Source organism: Antechinus flavipes, chromosome 1, assembly GCF_016432865.1.
Source record: "Antechinus flavipes isolate AdamAnt ecotype Samford, QLD, Australia chromosome 1, AdamAnt_v2, whole genome shotgun sequence".
NCBI classification, from domain to species: Eukaryota; Metazoa; Chordata; class Mammalia; order Dasyuromorphia; family Dasyuridae; genus Antechinus; species Antechinus flavipes.
Window position 1 is genome coordinate 331,051,586 of NC_067398.1, and position 21,319 is coordinate 331,072,904.

The following is a 21,319-nucleotide window of genomic DNA, read 5'->3' on the forward strand; positions in this document are numbered from 1 at the left end:
CTTAAAAAAAAAAACCTTCAGAATGGTAGCCAGAGAGATTACCAGGGTTCATGTTAGCAAAGCTTTTATTTTAATCCTTTGAAGAGCTAGTACAGCTTTAGAGTAGATGGTTGGTGGGAGCTGTAAGCCCAGTAGGCAAAACATGCCCATTATACACTAGCTAGCACACCTTATAGTCAAGGTCTAATTTTAACTCTCTTTCTGCCTAAACTTTTCCATTCAGTTTTGGAAACTATTTTCCTCCCAATTATCGAACTCCAACTTTTTAAATGAAAACCGAAGGAAAAATAGCCATCATTATCCAAAATATCAAAATTATACACAGTATGTCAGTAATGCATCTATTTTCTAAATTGAGGGATACATGTACTAACATCTCCCCATATCCATCAAAGAGTTCCCTCTTAAACACTTATTCTAAACACAGAAGGATTAGGATGGCTAAATTTTGGCAAAATTGTTAAGTCAGAAATTTTGCATTCAATGCCCAGTGCTTGAACTCATGGGATTCAAAAATCAAAAGCCAAAGTACAACCAATTTGGACTGAATATTATTTATCAAATATGATCCCTGATTTCTTGATTTTGTGCCTGTGTCCACATGTAAGAAATGCCCTGCTAACCCCCATCTCAGACCACTTGCTGACATATCATCCAAGTCTCATCTCAGAATCTATCTTTTTCTTAAAACCATTTTTTATCCTTCCATCTGCCTCATTTAATCTCCTATTCTGCTTTGGTAGGGTAGCTAAGTGATGAAGTAAATAGGTAGTCAGGAGGACGTGAATTCAAATGTATCTCTACACACTTACTAGCTGTCTGACCCTGGGCAAATCACTTAATCCTATTTGCCTCAGTTTCCTCATCTGCACAAAATAAATTGGAGAAGTAAATGGAAAATCACTTCAGTATTTTTGCTAAGAAAACCCTAAATAGGTTCATGAAGAATTGGATATGACTGAAACAACTTAACAATCACAATCTGCTCTTATGTTCTTTTATGTCTTTTACTTATATAACATATACCTCCCCACCAGATTATAAGCTTCTTGAGGGCAAAGAACATGTCTTATTTATCCTTACTCTTCTCTGGAATTAAGCCCTTGCATAAATTAAGTTTTTAAAATAAGATCATATAAAATGTTGGCTAAATATGAAACATTTTATAAATAGTAATTATTGCTATTATTATCATCAGAGCTTACATTTATATCATGCTTTTAAGATGTGCAAAGCACTTTACAAATATCTAATTTGATCCTTAAAACAACCCTGGGAAATGGATGCTATTATTAGTATCTATTTTGTTGTTGTTGAGTCGATTAGTCATGTCTGACTCTTGGTAACCCCATTTGAAGTTTTCTTGGCAAAAATACTGAAGTGGTTTGATATTTTCTTCTCTAGCTCATTTTACAGTTGAAAGAACTGAGGCAAATTGGGTTAAGTGACTTGCCCTGGGTTGCACAGCTGGTAAGTGTCTAAGGCCAGTTTTGAAATCATGGAAATGAGTCTTCCTGACTCCAAAACTATCACTCTATCCACTGTGTCATTGAGTCGTCCTCTAAAGTACTAAATAAACATTAATTTATTATTATTTTTAATATGGTATTATCAGTGTAAAAATTTTCTAGGAAAGACATGGCCAAATGGACTGCATCACTGAAGTACTATATGTAGGGGAAATATAACACATAAGAAAGTAAAAAATTTACCAAAAAAAAAAAATGTACAATGAAGTCTTTGTGGATGAAAATTCATCCTCATAAAAAAAAATGTTAACAGTACAAATATACTATATACAAGTTTCCCAGGACAATAGAAGCGTTTTTTAAAAATCTAATTTATAGATGGCATGAAGCTGGGAGGGATAGTTTATAGGATCATAAGATTATAAATTTTGAGCTTTAAGGGGCCTCAGAGGTCATTGATAGTTTGGATGACAGAATAAAGATTCAAATTTATCTTAACATCCTGGAATGCTAGTGGGGAAATGAGCTGTAACAAGAATAACATTCTCTTTCAAGGATATAAAATTCTGTATTTAGGATTTTAAAAATAAATTATGTATGTGAAAAACAGGGGAACTTTATCCTCTGATAAATGGTTGAAGGAAATAGGCATATTTTAAGTTTAGAGAACAGAAGACTTGGATGGGACATTACTGTTGTTATTCAGTCATATCTGAATCTTTGTGGTTTTGGGGGGATATTGCAGTGATTTGTCATTTCCTTCTCCAGCTTTTTGAGGTGGAAAACATCCCAATAACATTAGGGTCCCCAGGTCAGTGTCTCAAGTAAGGCAAAATTCAGTTTGTCTCCAAGTTAAAGGGCAAAGTTTCATTATGCTGCTAATAACAAGTAAGTTCCAAAAGAATTTAGCAAAGAACCAGAAACAAGAAGATAAATTTATAGGAGAAAGATAGAAAGATCAGGTGCTTCAAGTCACTGATATGCTAATTTCATGGCTTAGAGGTAGAATTGAGGAATGGTCTTAGAAGTAGAATTGAAGCATATACATCGAATTTTATGGCTTAGAAGTGGAGTTGTACACCTTTATTAAATTCTATGGCTTAGAGGTGTTGTACCCTGTTATTGAATTCCATGTCTTAGAGGTGGAGTTGTACCCCATTATTCAATTCCATGTTTTAGAGGTGAAGTTGCACCCCATTATTGAATTCTATGTCTTAGAGGTGGAATTGCACCCCATTATTGAATTATATGTCTTAAAGGTGGAATAGTACCCCATTATTGAATTTTATGGCTTAGAGGTGAAGTTGTATCCTATTATTGAATTCTCTGTCTTAGAGGTGGAGTTGCACCCCATTATTGAATTCTATGTCTTAGAGGTGGAATTGCACCCCATTATTGAATTATATGTCTTAAAGGTGGAATAGTACCCCATTATTGAATTTTATGGCTTAGAGGTGAAATTGTATCCTATTATTGAATTCTATGTCTTAGAGGTGGAGTTGTACCCCACTATTAAAATCTATGTCTTAAAGGTGAGGTTGTACCCCATTATTGAATTTTATGGTTTAGAGGTGGAGTTGTACCTTATTATTGAATTTTATGGCTTGGAGGTAGAGTTTTACCCCATTATTGAAATCTGTGTCTTAAAGAAGTTGTACCCCATTATTGAATTTTATGGCTTAGAGGTAGAGTTATACCCTACTATCAAATTCTGTGGCTTAAAGGTAGAGTTATACCCCCTTATTGAATTCTATGTCTTAGAGGAGTTATTATACCTCATTATTGAATTTTATGTCTTAGAAGTGGAGTTGTACCCCATTATTGAATTCTATGTCTTAGAGGAGTTATACCCCATTATTGAATTTTATGTCTTAGAGGTGGAGTTGTACCCTATTATTGAATTCTATGGCTTAGAGGAGTTATACCTCATTATTGAATTCTCTGTCTTAGAGGTGGAGTTGCACCCCATTATTGAATTCTATGTCTTAGAGGTGGAATTGCACCCCATTATTGAATTATATGTCTTAAAGGTGGAATAGTACCCCATTATTGAATTTTATGGCTTAGAGGTGAAATTGTATCCTATTATTGAATTCTATGTCTTAGAGGTGGAGTTGTACCCCACTATTAAAATCTATGTCTTAAAGGTGAGGTTGTACCCCATTATTGAATTTTATGGTTTAGAGGTGGAGTTGTACCTTATTATTGAATTTTATGGCTTGGAGGTAGAGTTTCACCCCATTATTGAAATCTGTGTCTTAAAGAAGTTGTACCCCATTATTGAATTTTATGGCTTAGAGGTAGAGTTATACCCTACTATCAAATTCTGTGGCTTAAAGGTAGAGTTATACCCCCTTATTGAATTCTATGTCTTAGAGGAGTTATTATACCTCATTATTGAATTTTATGTCTTAGAAGTAGAGTTGTACCCCATTATTGAATTCTATGTCTTAGAGGAGTTATACCCCATTATTGAATTTTATGTCTTAGAGGTGGAGTTGTACCCTATTATTGAATTCTATGGCTTAGAGGAGTTATACCTCATTATTGAATTCTATGTCTTAGAGGTGGAGTTGTACCCCATTATTGAATTCCATGGCTTAGAGGTAGAGTTGTACCCCATTATTGAATTCTATGGCTTAGAGGTGGAGTTGTACCCCATTATTGAATTCTACATCTTAGACGAGTTATAACTCATTATTGAAGTCTATGTCTTAGAGGTAGAGTTGTACCCCATTATTGAATTCCATGGCTTAGAGGTAGAGTTGTACCCCATTATTGAATTCTATGGCTTAGAGGTGGAGTTGTACCCCATTATTGAATTCTACATCTTAGACGAGTTATACCTCATTATTGAAGTCTATGTCTTAGAGGTAGAGTTGTACCCCATTATTGAATTCTATGGCTTAGAGGTAGAATTGCACCCCATTATTGGCTTAGTTGTCTCAGAAATTTTGTTATTATTAACCAAAAGATTGTTATCTGACAGCTAGAATTGTTTGTGGCACTCTCAAGACCGGATAGCCTTAGGGTTAGTGCAACATCCTCCTTAGGAGCTATACCCACATCAAGCTCATTTTACGAAGAGGAGACTGAGGTAAATAGGGCTAAGTGATTCGGCCCAGGTCACATAGCTAATAGTGTCTGAAGCTCCATGAACTCAGGAAGTCTTCTTGACTCCAGGCCCGGCATTCTATCCACTGGGCCACATGGGAAAGCTTATATAGCCAAAGACTTTTCAGGTAGGTAGAGAAAGCTTATTTTGTATTATTCCAGAGGGATGTCTTCATTAAATATTAAGAATATTATGAGCTACCTTACTTCCCCAGTGGAATGAGTTGTCTTACAAAATATTGAGCTTCCTATCAATGAAAGTGTTCATCCAAAGAATAGCTTACAAGCTATAATTGATGTTGAAAAGGGAATTGTTCTTCCTGGGAGGTTGGAGTTAATGACTTTTAGAATCTCTTCCTATAATAAGATTCTATGGTTACAATTCCTCCATATAGATATATGAATTTAATTCAATTTCACAAACATTTATTAAGTGTCTAAATAGCCCTTGGCAGAGAACAAGCCATAAGCATTTATTTAGTGCTTAGTGTGTTCCAGGTCTCATGTTGAGCCCTGGAGGTACAAAAACAAGCAAAAAAAAAAAAAAAAAAAGAGTTTCAGTCTTAGAGGAACTTATATTCTAATGGAGGAATTCAGCACATAAAAAAAAAAAAGCTATATAGTTATGGGAGGAAGGAGAGAGAGAGAGATTAAACGTGGGCAATTCTTCTGAACATATTTCCAACATTTATTATGCTGTGCAAGAAAAATCAGATCAAAAGGGAAAAAACACAAGGTGTATGTGTGTGTGAAACACAAGCAAATAAATCAAGGTGAAAATACTGTGCTTTGATCCATATTCAGTCTCCATAGTTCTCTCTGGATATGGATGGCTCTTTCTGTTGAAGTATAAAGGGACTGCAAAAGGTTGGGGTCACAGAACCAGTATCATGAGGTATCTCAAAAGAATTTGTAGGCTTGAACCCATCTCCAAGTCAAGGGCCAAAGTTTATTATAATTATAACATCAATTGAAGCAGGCTAAGTTCCAAAAGGATTTAGCAAAAACTCAGTAGCAAGAAGACAAATTTACAAGAAAAGACAGAGAAACCAGAGCTTCATGTTATTTATTTGCTAATTTTATGTCTCAGAAGTAGAACTGAGGAGTGGTCTGGTATGCACCTCACCATTTGTCACAGAAACCCTATTATCATTGATCAAAAGATTGTTAATCTGGCAGTCATCAAACTTTCCAGAACTATACAATAGTATCACTACAGCTAAGAGGCTTTAGGATCATTGACACATAAATTATTAGACCAATAGCACTCCTAAAGTCTGGGGGCCACAGGATTGCTGCTATATTTCTCCTAGAAGTTCCACCCTATCATATTGGAATTGGCTTGGATCACTGAGGTGAAATTCTTGAAGGAATAGATCACTGGACTTAAACCAATCTGGCAGTTCATTCTCTGATTTCTCCCCTTCTGTAAAGAAGATCCCATCTCTAAATTAGAGGGCTTCAAGAGAAACAAGTGAATGTTAAAAATGTCTTTACATGACATTGGAAAAATATAAAATAGTATTTTAAAAAATTATTTAACCACAGCTCATTATGGATTGTGAATAGGACCAATACAAATCAAAGAGTTAAGTAGAAAATAAATTAAAAGAACTGCATTTGTGTAATGCGTTAGGGTTTGCAAAGGGTTTTATGCTTGATCTCATAGTATTTAGTCTTTCAAGGTGAGTCATACTACCCCTTCCTGTGCTACCCAATTTAAACGAAACTGAGAATCATAGAAGATAATTGACTTTATTATGATCACACAACGAGTTTGTGTCAGAGGCGGGATTTGAATCAGTTTTTTTCTGGCTCCAAGTCCAGGCCACTTTCCAGTATCCTCATTTTTCTTTCTCCAACTCCCAGAAGACTGTGTCTTTACCTATAGTATAATGTTCAGTAGCCAAGTTCACCAATATTCCTTAATTACCAACATTTTCATCACAGTGTAGTGTTTTCTTAGTTTTTTAATTCAGTGAGACCGTGTCTTTTATTTGAAGAATGAGAAACTGAAAATGGAAAAATTGGTTGACTTTACAGAAATTCATTTCATAGTCAATTTTAATGGAAAGAACCTTTTTCAGGGTAAAAGCAAGCAATACCAGTTTATTAAATGTTAGACAAATGTTTGAGAACATGGTTGTTCATTTCAACAAATATTTATTAAGCGCCTACTATTTGTGCTAGAACAGGGGTTTCAGAGATGAAATGAAAGAGTTCCTGCTTTTAAAAAACCTACATTCCAGTAGGGGATGAAGTATGTACATGAGTAAATACAGAGTAATGAGAAATTATTTCAGAAGAAGAAGAGTATTAATGACTGGAGCAGTGAGGAAAGACCACTTTTTGCAAGTGAATACCTGAACTGTGCTTGGAAGGAAGCTAGAAATTCTACAAAATATAGATCAGGGGGGAGGAGGGAAAGGGAGTACAGCTAGGATATATGGATGGATCCATTTGTACAAAAAGCATGAGATGAGCTCCATTTTTGCCATGTTGCCAACAGGTCAATTTTACTAGAATGAATATTGTTTAAAAGGGAGAAATGGTAGGTGTAGCCAAATTGTAGAGGATTTTAAGTGTCAGACACTTAAAGGGACAGCTAAGTGAAACTGTTGAGGTTGGGAAAGGGACCTCAAAAGTTTGGGATCACAGACTGGTATCATGAAGTGTCTCAAAAGAATTTTCAGGCTTGAACTCATTTCCTGGTGAAGGGGCAAAGCTTATTCTAATTTTAATGCCATTTCAAGAGGTCTAAATTCCAAGAAAATTTAGCAAAGAGACACATTTATCTAGTTCTTCATGTTATAAATATGCTAATTTTATAGCCTAGAGGTAAGACCAAGGAGTCATCTCAGGAATTTGGTTATCACTGACCAACAGACTACCTAACAGTCCAGACAGATTGTTATTCTTAGACTGGGTGTGGGAGTTCCCTGAGGCAGACTCCAAAGCCAGAAGATTTAGAATCACTGACTATTGTTAGAACAGAAGCCCCTTAAGGTCAGGGGACCTCAAAAATCATTACTGTCTTTCCTAGAAGCTATATTACATCAAAACCATGGATAGAGTTTTGAGCCTTAAGGAAAACATTGCTCATGAGTTCAAATTTGACCTTAAGCACTTACAAGCTGCATGATCCTGTTAAGTCATTTAACCCTGTTTATCTCAGTTTCCTCATCTGTTAAATGAGTTGGAGAAAGATATGGCAAACCACTCCAGTATTTTTTCCCAAGAAAACTACAAATGAGGTCACAGAGTCAGAAGTGACAGAAACAACTGGATAACCACAAGTGCCAGGCTGATAAATTTGTATTATATGAAGCAGTAGGGAGCCATTGAAGAATTTGGAATTGGGAGAGGAGGTCTGTGTTTTAGTAATCTGATTAAATCTGCATTTTAGTAATATTATTTATTAATTCTGTCAGTAGAATTGATTTTTTTTTCCTCCTGTCTCTTTAAAATTCTATTTCCTTCTGAGGTTTTGATTTATGTAACTCCACTTCTTCCTTTGTAACAAGAATATGCCATACCTAATACAGTCAAATGAGAGAAGAGATTTGGCTAATACTTTTTCCCCTGTCAACAATTCAGCTCAATTCAAATCCATTCAACTTATTTAATTCAGTTCAGTAAATGTTTAGGTACTTGCTTTATACAGGCATTGTGCATGCTTGGCATTTGGGAATAAGACAAAAAAATTATATAGTCTTTTTTTGCTTGTAGTTTGGTAGAGAAGATATGGTCCTATACAAATTTTATGGGGTTCAGATCTGAGATTTCATTAGAAACTTTATCAATGCAAATCAGAAACTCTTTTTGCAATTTAATAGTCTTCTAGGTTTGCCACAGGGTTTAAACAGTTATGGTTATTGGGGAATGAGGGGATCTGGTCACAGTATGTGTAATAACAGGATTTTAGCTTATGGCTTCATTACTCTGAAGCTAACTTTGTATCCACTGCAGCATATTATCTCTCACAAGTTATCACATATAAATTACCATGATCCATTTAGAGTGTGATCAGGACATAAGAGGAATATAAAGTGCTAGGAGAGATTTAGGTATGGTCATATTATTTCTAACATAGAATCAGAAAAGATATCATAGTATTGAGGTTGGAAAGGGACCCCAGAAGGTTGACCCCCAACCAGACCAATGTCTCAAAAGAATTTGCAAGCTTGAACCCATATCCAAGTCAAGGGGCAAAATTTATTATAATTGTAACACCAATTGAAGTAGTCTAAATTCCAAGAGAATTTAGCAAAGAAACAGAAGCATGGAGACACTTTTATCCAGTTCTCCATGTTATTGATATGCTCATTTTATGGCCTAGGGGAGGAACTGAGGAGTGGTCTCAAGAATTTGGTTATCCCTAACCAACAGACAGTAATGTTTGTAGTTCTATTCTAAGGCCAGAATACTTTAAATCATCACTAATATATCTTCCTTAAAGTTTAAGGGAAGAAATATTAATATATTCCTAGGTCAGAAGACTTTTTTAATCATTGACAGAATAATAGCATTCTTAGATCAGAAGGTCTCAAGATCAGATTCCAAAGCCAGATCATTTAGCATCACTGACAGATTGTTAGAACAGAAGCCCCCTAAGGTCAGGGACCTTAAAATTATTGTGTTCTCCCTTATCAGCTATATTACGTCAATAACACCTGAAATTGGTCTTGAAGAAAGGGAAGACTTTTAACAGGAGGGAATAGGATAAGATTAGGTTTTGCCATGTGTCCAGATTTCCTTATCCTGCTTGAGTTTAAGGCAGAGGGAAAGACCTAATAAATTCATATTCTCCTTTCAAAACTGCCAACACAGTTTTGTCATGTGGCATTGTAAAAGGGTCTAGGTATCTTTAAAAATGTCCATAAATTGAATGTAGCACATAACTAGGTCCAGATCTTTATCACTCATGAACTTAGCTTGTGGTTTTGCCCATGAATCTGCTCATAATTCTGATAGCACATTTTGTTTTTTTTCCAGATAATTGCCTATCAACCTTACGGGAAGTCGGTAGATTGGTGGGCATTTGGAGTGCTGCTGTATGAAATGTTGGCTGGCCAGGTAACTGAATTTTAAGTGACTCACATAAGACTTGCATTCCTCCCGGTCTGTGCATATCACCACGTGCTAATAGGCATCCAACCGGGGGTTGTTTATACCATGTGAAGACGGAATTGACCTTGTGAGTAGCCGGACTCAAGATATTTAGTCTTGGATCATAACTGTCCTGTCATCTCCTTAGTCAGACAGCCCAGTTCAATCTCTACCTGCTTAGTACTGAGAGGATAATCCAAGAAGGAAAAGATACATTATTTAGGATGAGCCAATATTCCCAAATGAAGATCAGCTATATGGAGAGTGATGCTTTAGGTCCTCCCCAGACTTTGGGCTTGCTGAGCTGAGTCAATTTCTTAGGGATTGTGGTTCCCTCTTGGAACCACTTTAAGGGACCTTGTACTAAGTTCAATAGCTTTCTCCTTTAGTACTTTTGAAAATTGTAATCTGATCTCTAACCCTCAATTCAAGGTATGAAGCCTCCTGTTTTTTAAAGTCTCTGAGCCAGCATGGCTCCTAAGTTCAAAAATTTGCCCCCTTCTTCCTTTATTGCTTTTTCCCTTTCTGTTGAAGTTACCATCTTAACTGAGCATTGATTTCTGCCATCCTCTCCTTGTCTGTTTGACATCTACAGGACTGGATTTTCTAGGATTTATTATTATATCATTAATATGTAATAATCCAAAATAAGGTTATTAGAAGGATGTAAGAAGTAACTCTAAGTTATTTCCAGCACTTACTAGAGAATGGATTTCTCTAAAAAAAAAAAAAATGGATATATTTTATTTTTATATCACTTTCATTTCCCAATGTTTCTTTCCCCACTTCAATGTCCAATGAACCACTTCTTATAGCAAAGGAGAAAAAACAGTTCAACCAAATTAACCTATTTATTAGAAGTTCTGCAAAGTTTTTCACACATAGTATTCCATTTCTGAAAAAAGGGAGTGGGATTGTTTTTTCATTGTATATTTTGAAACCAAGTTTGGTCATTATAAAGATGCTAAAGGATGTAATTCTAACATTTTAGAATAATCTAAATCTAGTTAATAATATAAAGATACTGATAACAAAAGTTTGAGAACCACTGGACTAGAGAGTCTCTTTGGTTACTTTCACCTCTAAATTGAACCCAGAATGTAATTTTTCCTTCACAAATTTGGAGTTTTCCCTTCTGGTTATTCTAAATCTAGTTCATCTTCTTGGGCTATAGAACTGGGTTGATTCTCTATCCATTATGATGCCCCTTGATTAGTAGCAAGCATTTATTGCTCCATTCATCTTTTTGTTTAATAGCTCATTATTTAGCTTTCTTCCCCTAGCCAAAAAAACAAGATAATAGAAAGGGGTATAGTCAATATGCCAGTCACCTTAAAAACTGGAATAATTCCACTAGGTCAACCTCATTATCCTCAAAGAAAAATCTTTTTCCTTTCTAATTCTTTGTTCCTCTTCAGGCTCCTTTTGAAGGAGAAGATGAAGATGAGCTTTTCCAGTCTATCATGGAGCACAATGTGGCCTACCCCAAGTCCATGTCAAAAGAAGCTGTGGCCATCTGCAAAGGGGTAAGGGAATATTTGAGTCTGGAACAGCTCTGTCTGCATTTGGGGGATGGTGAAAGGGGAAGGAACAGAGTTGCTGCTATATCACACGCATGATACAATTCAAAGAGCGTGAATTTGGAGTCAGAGAGACTGAGTCCAAATCCTGAGGGTATCAACTTGCTTGACTTGGAATAAGTTCATTAATCTCTGGGAGCCGCAGTTTCTCTCCTGCAAAGTAAGAGGATTGGACTAGGCAGTGGTTCTCCAAGTGTGGTTCAAAGAATTCTGGGAATCTCTGAAATCCTTTTGGAGGATCTACAAATTCAAAATTAGTTTTTATTTCTAATATGGTAAATATAACCCATATAAACAAAAACTTTTTGGACAGATCCTCAGTCATTTTTAATAATATAAAGATACTGATAACAAAAGTTTGAGAACCACTGGACTAGAGAGTCTCTTTGGTTATTTTCACTTCTAAATTGATGATACTATAATCCTATAAACAGATAACTCTTTCTATTAAAAAATCTCCTCAGTTTGGGGCAAATTCTGGTTTACAAAAAAATCAATCGTAATTATGGGGTGATAGAGACTCTGGGCTCCATGACGTTCAAACTCCTACAGGCGGGAGGTGCACTGACCCCTGCTGGTTCTCCTAGGGATTGAAGCGATACAGAAATTCTGTGCGGATACTAAGCTGCGGAGAAGGCATTTGGTCATGAGCCCTTCAGGGTCCTCTTGTCGATTGGCTAGAATACCTGGGGGGGGGGGGAGGGGAGCAGTCTAAGGGTTAAAAATAGAAGAACTGGAGCTGAAGGAGAAGTCTGTGTGTATGTGTGTATGTGCGCGGTTTTGTGTGTGCACGCGTAGTGTCTCTGTGTACGCATGTGTCTGAGAGCAGGGAGGCGGAGCCTGAGCAGAAAGGTGTGGGCGGGGCCAAGGCGAGAGAGGGGGCGGAGCAACCGGAGTTTAGTTGACGCGGGAAAGGCTTCGAGACTCAGTATCTGCCGTTAGCCGTTGGGAGCGCAAGCATGGCCAGTGCCTTGAAGAAACCAAACCTGGGCTCCACTGCGCCGCCAAGAAAGAAGCTGGGACCCAAACCTGAGCTCGCCGAGGAACAGAAGCAGGAAATCAGAGAGGCATTTGATCTCTTTGATATCGATGGAACGGGGACGGTGGATGTTAAGGAGCTCAAGGTGGCCTTGAGAGCTCTGGGCTTTGAACCCAAAAAAGAAGAGATCAAAAAAATAACAACAGACATTGACAAGGAGGGCACGGGGAAAATCAGTTTCAATGACTTCTTGGCTGTGATGACTCAAAAAATGGCTGAAAAGGATACCAAAGAAGACATTCTGAAGGCATTCCGACTCTTCGATGATGACGAAACTGGAAAAATCTCTTTCAAGAATTTAAAACGTGTGGCCAGAGAGCTAGGGGAAAACCTCACCGATGAGGAACTACAAGAAATGATTGACGAGGCTGACCGAGATGGTGATGGAGAGGTCAACGAACAAGAGTTCCTGCGGATCATGAAAAAGAACAATCTGTATTGAGGTCAATATCTCTTCTCCTTTTGAGGCACATACAAATAATTTTACTGGTTATGAAAGTGCCTTGTTTTCATTTTCTGAAGCATCTCTATAGTCTCTGCAGTATAGAGACTGATTTTCCTCCTCCACTAATTTATCTAGATAATTAATATTGGCAAATGCCTGATTCAATTGTATATTTTCTAAAGAATTTTAAAAACAACCTTTAGATGGATTTTCCAATTTCCCCTCACCTTTTGGCCTAGTATCATTTTTTCCATTCATTATTATTACACCAAATCCCAAAGCAAAATTCAAGTGTCATAGCCACTGAAGTGGAAACAAAGATCATCTCCTCTAAGGTGCCATTCCCTTATCATCTTGCTTTCATCTTCTCTTCCTCCTAGCATGCTCAGGTGTATAATGCAGCAGAACCATGTGATCGGCTTATAGACCACCATTCCAAGCCATTGTTTCCCTCCCTCTTCCATCCATCCCTTTGATTTTCATTAACTTAGTTCTTTTAAGAACTTGTTTTTTGGGTCTGGAAATACACTGACATACCTTTTGTCTTGTTCCATGGCATCATCCTCTCCAAACATTGCTGGGATAGCTGCATCTAGACACACTTTATATGTCATCCCTGGCAAATGTTCTTTCTCTTTCCTAGGCCAGGCCACCAAATGAAAAAAAGTTAAATGTAATGTTAGCCTCATAAATAGCACAGATTGGCTCAATTCTAATATCTAAAAAATAAGCATAAACTTAGTTCATAAGGTTTAAGGGCTTAGTTGCTTTGAAAATCGGGGTGGATGGGGCAGGTCATGTTTCAGGTATTTAGCAAAGCAGTTTTTCCTTTTCCCACTGTCATTGTCTTCATTAGAAACCTAATGTAACCGTGGCCATTTTCCACTGATTTTGTCATAAGTTCCTCTTTACTGGTTAGTTTTATTAGTCTGACTTTCTCCTCTGATATATGGATACTGAGTAACCCACATGGATAGTTTTAACACACTGCTTTGTAACTCCCAGTGGTCTGTTCTGTGTTGATGCTATTTATTTTCTCTGTTATGAATAAAGTCTCTTGTTTAAAAAAAATATGAGAATTGATCCCTTTCCATAGAAGCCCTAAATTGGACAAAGGGATTCCACCCCAATGGCTCACAATAACATGGTACCCAGGCACTACGGAGCAAAAAAGTGGCCAAGATTTCCCACAAACTCTTGCCTTAGAATCATAGAGGGAAATTCAAGCACCCACCAACACTTTTAACTCCCAGCTCACTAGTACTGGTTCAAGAGCTGTTTGTCAAATCTGTAGCACAGTGTCTAGCATTCATTCTAGACCATTTCAGACAAGGACCATATAGAAGAAAAGTCTGCTTATTTTAAAATCTCTACATAGAATTGAAGCCCAGAGTCATGGGCAGCACATTATTGTTATATTGAGCACTCCTGGAGGCCATACTTTTCAGGAGTGGATAAGTGGCTCGCAGAATATCCTAGAAGGTGCTCCTTTACATTTAAATCTTAATGTATTGGAAGATCCAACCACAAGACAGTAACTGACACAATATTATCAATCACTTGTGTGATTTTGGGTCATTTTTTTTAACCTCTCTTGGTCTCATTTTCTTCATCTATAAAATGAGGCTTTTGATCCAGATGATCTCAGAGTTCCTTTCCAGAAGTTTCTTTCCAGATATCAGTACTATAATTTTATATTTTGGGGGTAGAGCCAAGATAGTGTCAAGAAGGCAGGGAGTTGCCAGAGCTCTACCCAGTTTCCCTAGGAACAGATTATGGGGAAATAAAACCTAGGCAGAATGAAACTATTTTCCAGCTTAAGATAACTTATAAGGACTTCAGAAAAGGTCTGTCTCACTTGAGTAAAAGGGGTACACAGCCCAGCACAGACAAGGTGTGGGCAAGCCAGGAGGATATTCTTGGCCACAGCACAGATCAGCAAATGGAATCTCTCAGTCCTGACTCAGCAATATGGTGACATAACAGCACAGTGGTAGAGACTCCAGCCCCATCTCAGAAGACAAAATTGTTAGCCTCAAAAACCAGGTAATAACAGGTGCGGCTAGGCTGGGCTACCTCAGCACAGTGAGCACATTGCTAGCATCTGAGGCCAAAGCTCAAAGCCAATGACTCTGTATGTGTCCCCCAGCACAAGAAGTTTGGGACAGTGCCTCCTATATCCCAGGAGCTTAAAAGTCATGAAATGGTCACACATAAAAAAAGAACCTTAACCATAGAAAGCTACTATGGTGACCGGGAAAATCAAAACAACTCAGAAGACAAAATGATTATATGTGAAACCTCAGAGTGGAATATGAATTAGTCTTAAACCCAAAAAACCTCCTTAGAAAGGCTCAAAAAGTATTTTAAATGTGATGAGGTAAAAGAAAAATTAGGAAAAGAAATGAAAAGTATTCAAGAGACAAGAGTTTGGAAAAGGAAGGACAAAAATTGAAAACAATTCCTTAAGAAAACAGCAAAATGGGAAGGAAAATTTACTGAAGAAAACTTCTTAAAAAGAGTTAGATGAAAAAGGAGGTATAAAAACTAAAAAAAAATCATTGCTTAAAAATTAGAATTGAGCAAATGGAAGCTAATGACTCTGAGACATCAAGAATCAGTCAAAAAAGAGTGAGAAAATAGAAGAAAATATAAAATAACTCAGTGGAAAAACTGATGTAGAAAATAGATCCAGAAGAGATAATTTAAGTATTATTGGACTATCTGAAAACCATGATCAAAAAAGAGTCTAGACAGCATCTTTGAAAAAATTATCAAGGAAAAACTACTCTGATATCCTAGAAATAGAGGGCAAAATAGCCATTGAAATAATCTACCACCTCCTAAAAGAGATCACAAAATGAAAACTCCAAAGAATATTGTAGCCAAATTCTAGAATTATCAGGTCAAGGAGAAAATACTGCAAGCAGCCAAAAAGAAAGAATTTGGATATTAAGGAGCCACCATCGGATTATCCAGGGCCTAGAAGCTTCTACATTTAAAAGATTGGAGGATCTAGAATATGATATTCCAGAAGGCAAAAGAGCTTGGACTACAACCAAGAATCAATTGCCTAGCCAAAGTGAGCATAATCTTTCAGAGAAAAAGATGAACACTCAATAAAAATAGGGAATTTCCAATCATTTCTGATGAAAACACCAGAACTAAACAGAAAATTCTGTCTTCAAATATAATTTTGTTTTTGTGAGCCAAGACCCAATACACCAAGGATACACACATGTATGTATACACATACACACACACATACTCCTTGAATAGTACTTCACCACCTGGGGACCACAGATTCCTAAGAGATTTGTAGATTAAACTTCAGGGGCTTTATAAACTTGGGTGGATAAAAAATATTTTATTTCAATATAATTGGTTTCCTTTGTAATCCAATGGATTTTTTTATGCTTTTAAGAATATTATTTGAAAATGGGTCCTTCTCCTACACCAACATGTCAAAGGGGTACATGACATAATGTAAATAATCTGTCCTAGAGTGAGTTTCTAGAAAAAAGTGATTAATTTTTTTATCATAAACGTATAAGAATACAATACAGTTAAGTCCACAAAATATCATGAATTGTGCTGCCCAGTCACATTTAAAAAGACTTAGCTGGATCCTTACTGTTCTCACTCTGACTTCACAGCCATGCAAAAAACTACAGAATTTGCATCAGCCTTGAAATGTTATCCTTTTTGCTTCCTTCCCTTTAATACCTTGGTTACTGCAGACTTGGGTAGAGATGCTGATACAGATTGAACATAATTACTCACTGTAGCCCCAGAATAGGTGGAAAAATCATAGGACATTTCCTATACACAGTCCCATCTGTATCCTTTTGTGCCCACATTCCAATAGTGTCTTGTCATGCTAATATTAACCTGACCTAAGGAGCCTCCACAAGTCAACAGAAATCCATTTCTCCAAACTGATCTGAAATTAAGCACAAGTTTTATCCAGAGTACATCCTACTCTGTGTGATGTGTACACAGTAGGTACTTAATAACTGAATTATGTTGAAGCTTATCCCCATTTATTCTAGAATTGGTTTCATAGTAAAGCCTTTTTTCCCTGTTCCCTTTCTCACCCCATGCCTCCTTCTAAAGTCCCATAATGAGCTTTGTGTTGATACAGCACCAGATGTCCCATCTCCAGTTCTCCAGAGCCTTGGTTTGATGTTACTTCTCTTGCCGTATGGAGCCTGCCTGTTCTGATTGGGGCTAGCCCCCCTCTCCATGTCCTCAGGGTAACCTGCTCAGACTCATTCAAGGAGTTTATTATAAGAAAATTTTTTTTCAAGTTTTTTCTCCAGCTCCTTTCTATGCCAGTGCCAGTGGTGAGTTGGCGTAGTATAGGAAGGATAAGAGATGCCCCCCTGAACTCTGTCAGATAAGTTGAGTATAACAAATGCTTCTGTGAAAATTAACAATGAATGCAAACCAAGGTGAACAGGTAAACAGAAAAATGAGCCTTGAAGTTTCTAAAAGGAAGTTCCATACAACTGCGTCCCAGTGGCTCAGGAAAATGTGGTACCCAGACAACATGTGGCCAAGTTCCCCCACCAAATACTGGCCTTAGAATCTCAGGGATAAAGCCAAGCATTCACTCATGTTTACTGAGCATCCCCACAGAGTATGGAGGTACTGAGGAGAGGGGGTCCTTCAAAAAGGAATAAAAAGTCCAGTTCTCTTAGTAGAGGATCTTTATTCCCTCATGGTCCAAATAACACCAGGCAGAGCACGGGAATAGTTATCACTTATATAAAACCCAGGACAGCCGCTCCCTCCTAGCCCTATCCTGTTAGGCATTTTAAGCCAACAACTTCTAGAGAAAAATCACATTTATCTTATTGTTATAAAGTCTTATGTTCAATGTTAATGTTTTAAAAGGCTCTGTTCTGTGGAAAAGGGCAAATTCCCAGGAAAATTGGACAGTGTGTGTCAGAGGCCAAGCAGCAGAATTTTCTGGGGAGATGCAGTTTAGTTTTTAATCAGTTAGTGATAGCATTTTGTGCTTGTGTGTGAGTTCAAAAGCCAAAAAGCTGCAGAAAAGTGTAGAATCAGATTTAAAACTCACCAGTCTTTAAAGTAGGAGAACTGGACTAGGCTAATCTCATGACCATACAGATGTAAGCATCTGTATGATGGGAGTTGAAGAATTCAGGACATGTCTGTGATCCCCAAATGTCTCATTTCCCCACCACAAGATCAGAAATTCTACCATTAGAAACTTATATTTTGCTTCTGCCCCTTTGGTCAGTTAAATTCAATAAGCATTTATTAAGCTCCTACTATGTGCATGACATAATGATCACAATTGAGTATGCAAATACAAAACCCACCATTGTCTTCTTAAACTTAAAATTTAATGGAAGGGTTTATGACAACACATAATGACTTCGCAAAACTGGATGAGACAAGCAAAGGAAATATGTAGATGGTAAAGTTGAAGAGAAAGAAATCACTTTCAATTGAGGGATATAGCCAGAAAGTTGCATCTTAAAAGGAAGAAAATATTTTCAAAAAACAGGGATATGAAGGAGAATATATTCTAGCAATAGAGATAGTCTAGAAGAATGTTTGGAAGCCTGAGAAGGCAGGTTGAAATCAAAAGAATAGCTAACAGTCCTATTGAATAAGACAATATAAAGAACAAAAAGCAGCAATATAGAATCAGGCTACAAAAGTTAGTTGGAGTTATTGATAAATTTTATAGGGCCTTGTATGAATACAATCAATAAAATACAAAGCAAGGGTTGTATTTTATTGTGAAGTCAATAGTCACTTAAAATTTTTTGAGCAAGGCAGTGACATGATCGACCTTGGTTATTAAGAAAGCTAGTTAGATGGTGGTGAAGAATACCTTGCATGTAAATTTCTTTTTTTCCCCTTTTTCCCCCACTCCTCACCAGAGATGGCTGCCATTTATATGTTAAAATTGTTCTATACAAAGTTTTAGTTATCAATTCTTTTTCTGAATACAGATAGTATCTTCATGTGAACTTTATACTTAATTTGGATATCTGTAATAGTCATTTAAAAGGAATAGCAAGCTGTACATAAATGTATTTGTAGTTTCATGTGCAATCATCTTGTTATAGAAATACTTGTTTTATTACATGAATTGGAAAAGAAACAGAAAGATACACAGAGATAGGGACAGAGAGAAAAAGAGAGAAGCTAGTAAAGGAGGTAGAAAGGAAGCAGGGTAGCTAGTTAAAAAAACTATTGCAGTAGTGCAGACAATAGAAGGTGAGGACCTGAGCTCAGATGTTAGGTAGTGGGAATGGAAAGGAGACAGATGTGAGAAATGATGTGGATAGAACCGAAAGGATTTTATAACTACTTAGATAGAAATAAAAGGAAGTCAGAAATAATAACAGCTGATATTTGCATAGTACTTTTAAGATTGTAAGGCATTGACAGACATTTTCATTTGCTATCTCTACAAGGTATGAATTTTAGGTATTATACCTATTTTGCCGATGAATCAATGGAGGTTCAGGTTAAATGGCTTGTTCATAGCCATGCAGATTCCGGTCCAGGTGTCTCTGTTGACTCCATGTGCAGTACCCATTCTTTTCACAATATTATTGATGTGACTTACTCTCTTTCCCTGCCAGGAAGAAACTATTATCAGATAATTCCCAGACTATCTAGAAAGACACTCTTCAGCAACCCTCATTGTCTATCCTCCAATCTCTGGGTAGCTTTATGCAACCTTTTGAGATATTGATTATTATATCTTTAGTCAGGTCTGAGACTTGGTCTGCCACCTGGCTCCTTGACCCTTTCCCCTGAGTTCCTGCTTTCTCTGGTCTCACTGAGAAAAACCCACATGGGTAAATTTCCTCTATAAGTTCTCTTAGGCTAAGTCCACTATGAGGTATTCTCTTTCTCTCCTCATAGTGCCTTCTTTCTGATGGTGACTTTCTCCTTACTCTAGTTCACAGGATAGTCTTAACTATCTGCTCTCCCAACTTTATTTCATACTTACTATTATTGGTATTTGTTTCATCCTTCATTTTCTCTGTAACCTCTTTCCCTAAATAAATATTACTTTTGCCAAAAAGAATGGCCATTGTGAATTGGTCACATGTTTATTTCTAACTAGATATTGCTATCTAGACCACATCACTAAAATACTTTCTAAGAGGATTCCAAAGTTTTCAGCCTGGGGAAATAGCAGTGTCACCAGTAGAATAATGGAAAAGCTAATAAGAAAGATAAAGTTTTCTGATGGAAATGTTAAGTTCACTTTAGGACATTGGCATTTATTAAGAGATTATTATGAACAAAACATTTACTCCTAGGAGTGTTGATGTCCTGACCTATCAGTCATTAATACTTTAGTATGATTGATCTTATCTTGATAAGTTAAAAGGGCATTTGAACCAAGGGATAGTTGGCTCTTGGAACACTGTAGCAAAAGAGAAGGCCATTAGAGCAAAAAAGGAGAACCTTGGAACTTGGGCTACATGAGGTCACTGAAGGAAATATTTTGGAGGGGAGAGAACCTATAAGAAAATGGAAATGTGTTGAAAGAATCACAGAATACTGAAAGTAGAAGTAACCTTAGATCATCTAATCCATCCCACCCATTTTACCAATAGAGAAGCTGAGGCTTAGGCTAAAGTAGCTTGCTCAAGATAGTCATACAGGTAAGAAATAACATAGCCAGGCTTCTAAATCAAGATCTGGAAATAAGGCTTTTTAATATGTTCTGCTAGGAGAGGTAGGAAACTAAAAGCAAACATTGCCAACTCCCCCATTTTGCCCCTGGCCAGGCCAGTCTGCTGAAGGGCTCTAGTTTTAAATGGGTCATGGAGAAGTTAATTTTTTCCAGGTCAACTAGCAGTCAATTTTATCTACAGAAAACACTTAGGATGAGGTGTGATCATATTCCTTTAGAATTTACAATTTTTCTAAGTGAACTAAACCATCTTTATTTCACTGTGATGGGGAGGGGGGCAAGTGGGGTAGCTTGGGGTTTAAGTGGGAAGCAGGGTCAGATGTCTATTGTTTTTTTTTTTTTTTTAAAGCTCTAAATGAAGAAGGAAAGATAGTTAACTGTATGGCAGAACACATTGTTATTCACCATGCGCCCTGGGGAATAACTCTGGTGAGTGATTAGCGATGGGAGCAGTGATTACATCTAGCTGTCTGCATCATTTCTGTCACATCTGTCTGGACCTGAAGGCTGTGTATGGGCAGAGACGAGAACATGATGGAAACAGCTGTTAGATGTTGCTAGGATGACTTCCCTCACTTTGCTAGACGTACCCTAGCATGAAGAAAGATTGAACCCTGCCTTTAAAGTCTATTCTCCTTAGTCCATGTACAATTCATTAAAAGTATTTTTCTTGCCTAAAAAGTAAACATCAAAGCATTGTTATGAAAAAATGGAAGCCAATATGGTCATTAAGAGAATGGAGTTCATCAGAACTTTGGAGATCACCTCATTCTAGAATTTCAAGTTGTCTAAATGAGCTCATATCTGAGGAAGAGTCCTATCTATAGTAGATCAGACAAATAGTCACCCAGCTTCTTCTTG

General features: G+C 37.0%; 2 protein-coding genes across 5 annotated transcripts in view; both read left to right on the plus strand.

Annotated features, from left to right (window-relative positions):
• The window catches only part of PRKCB (protein kinase C beta), a 650,080-nt gene that overhangs the window by 504,707 nt on the left and 124,054 nt on the right, over positions 1-21,319 (plus strand). For all 4 annotated transcript variants that reach the window (XM_051967368.1, XM_051967358.1, XM_051967376.1 and 1 more), the window contains exons 14-15: positions 9,579-9,659; positions 11,111-11,218. In XM_051967368.1, the coding sequence (XP_051823328.1) occupies positions 9,579-9,659; positions 11,111-11,218 (189 nt within the window). The remainder of the gene's footprint in view (positions 1-9,578; positions 9,660-11,110; positions 11,219-21,319) is intronic.
• On the plus strand, positions 12,021-13,827 carry LOC127541983 (centrin-1-like). Its single transcript, XM_051967386.1, has one exon. The coding sequence runs from the start codon at positions 12,232-12,234 to the stop codon at positions 12,751-12,753; it is 522 nt and encodes a 173-aa protein (XP_051823346.1). The 5' UTR covers positions 12,021-12,231; the 3' UTR covers positions 12,754-13,827.

Excerpts from the sequence above, each read along its gene's own strand:
- LOC127541983 (XM_051967386.1), top strand. The coding sequence starts at position 12,232 with ATGGCCAGTGCCTTGAAGAAACCAAACCTGGGCTCCACTGCGCCGCCA.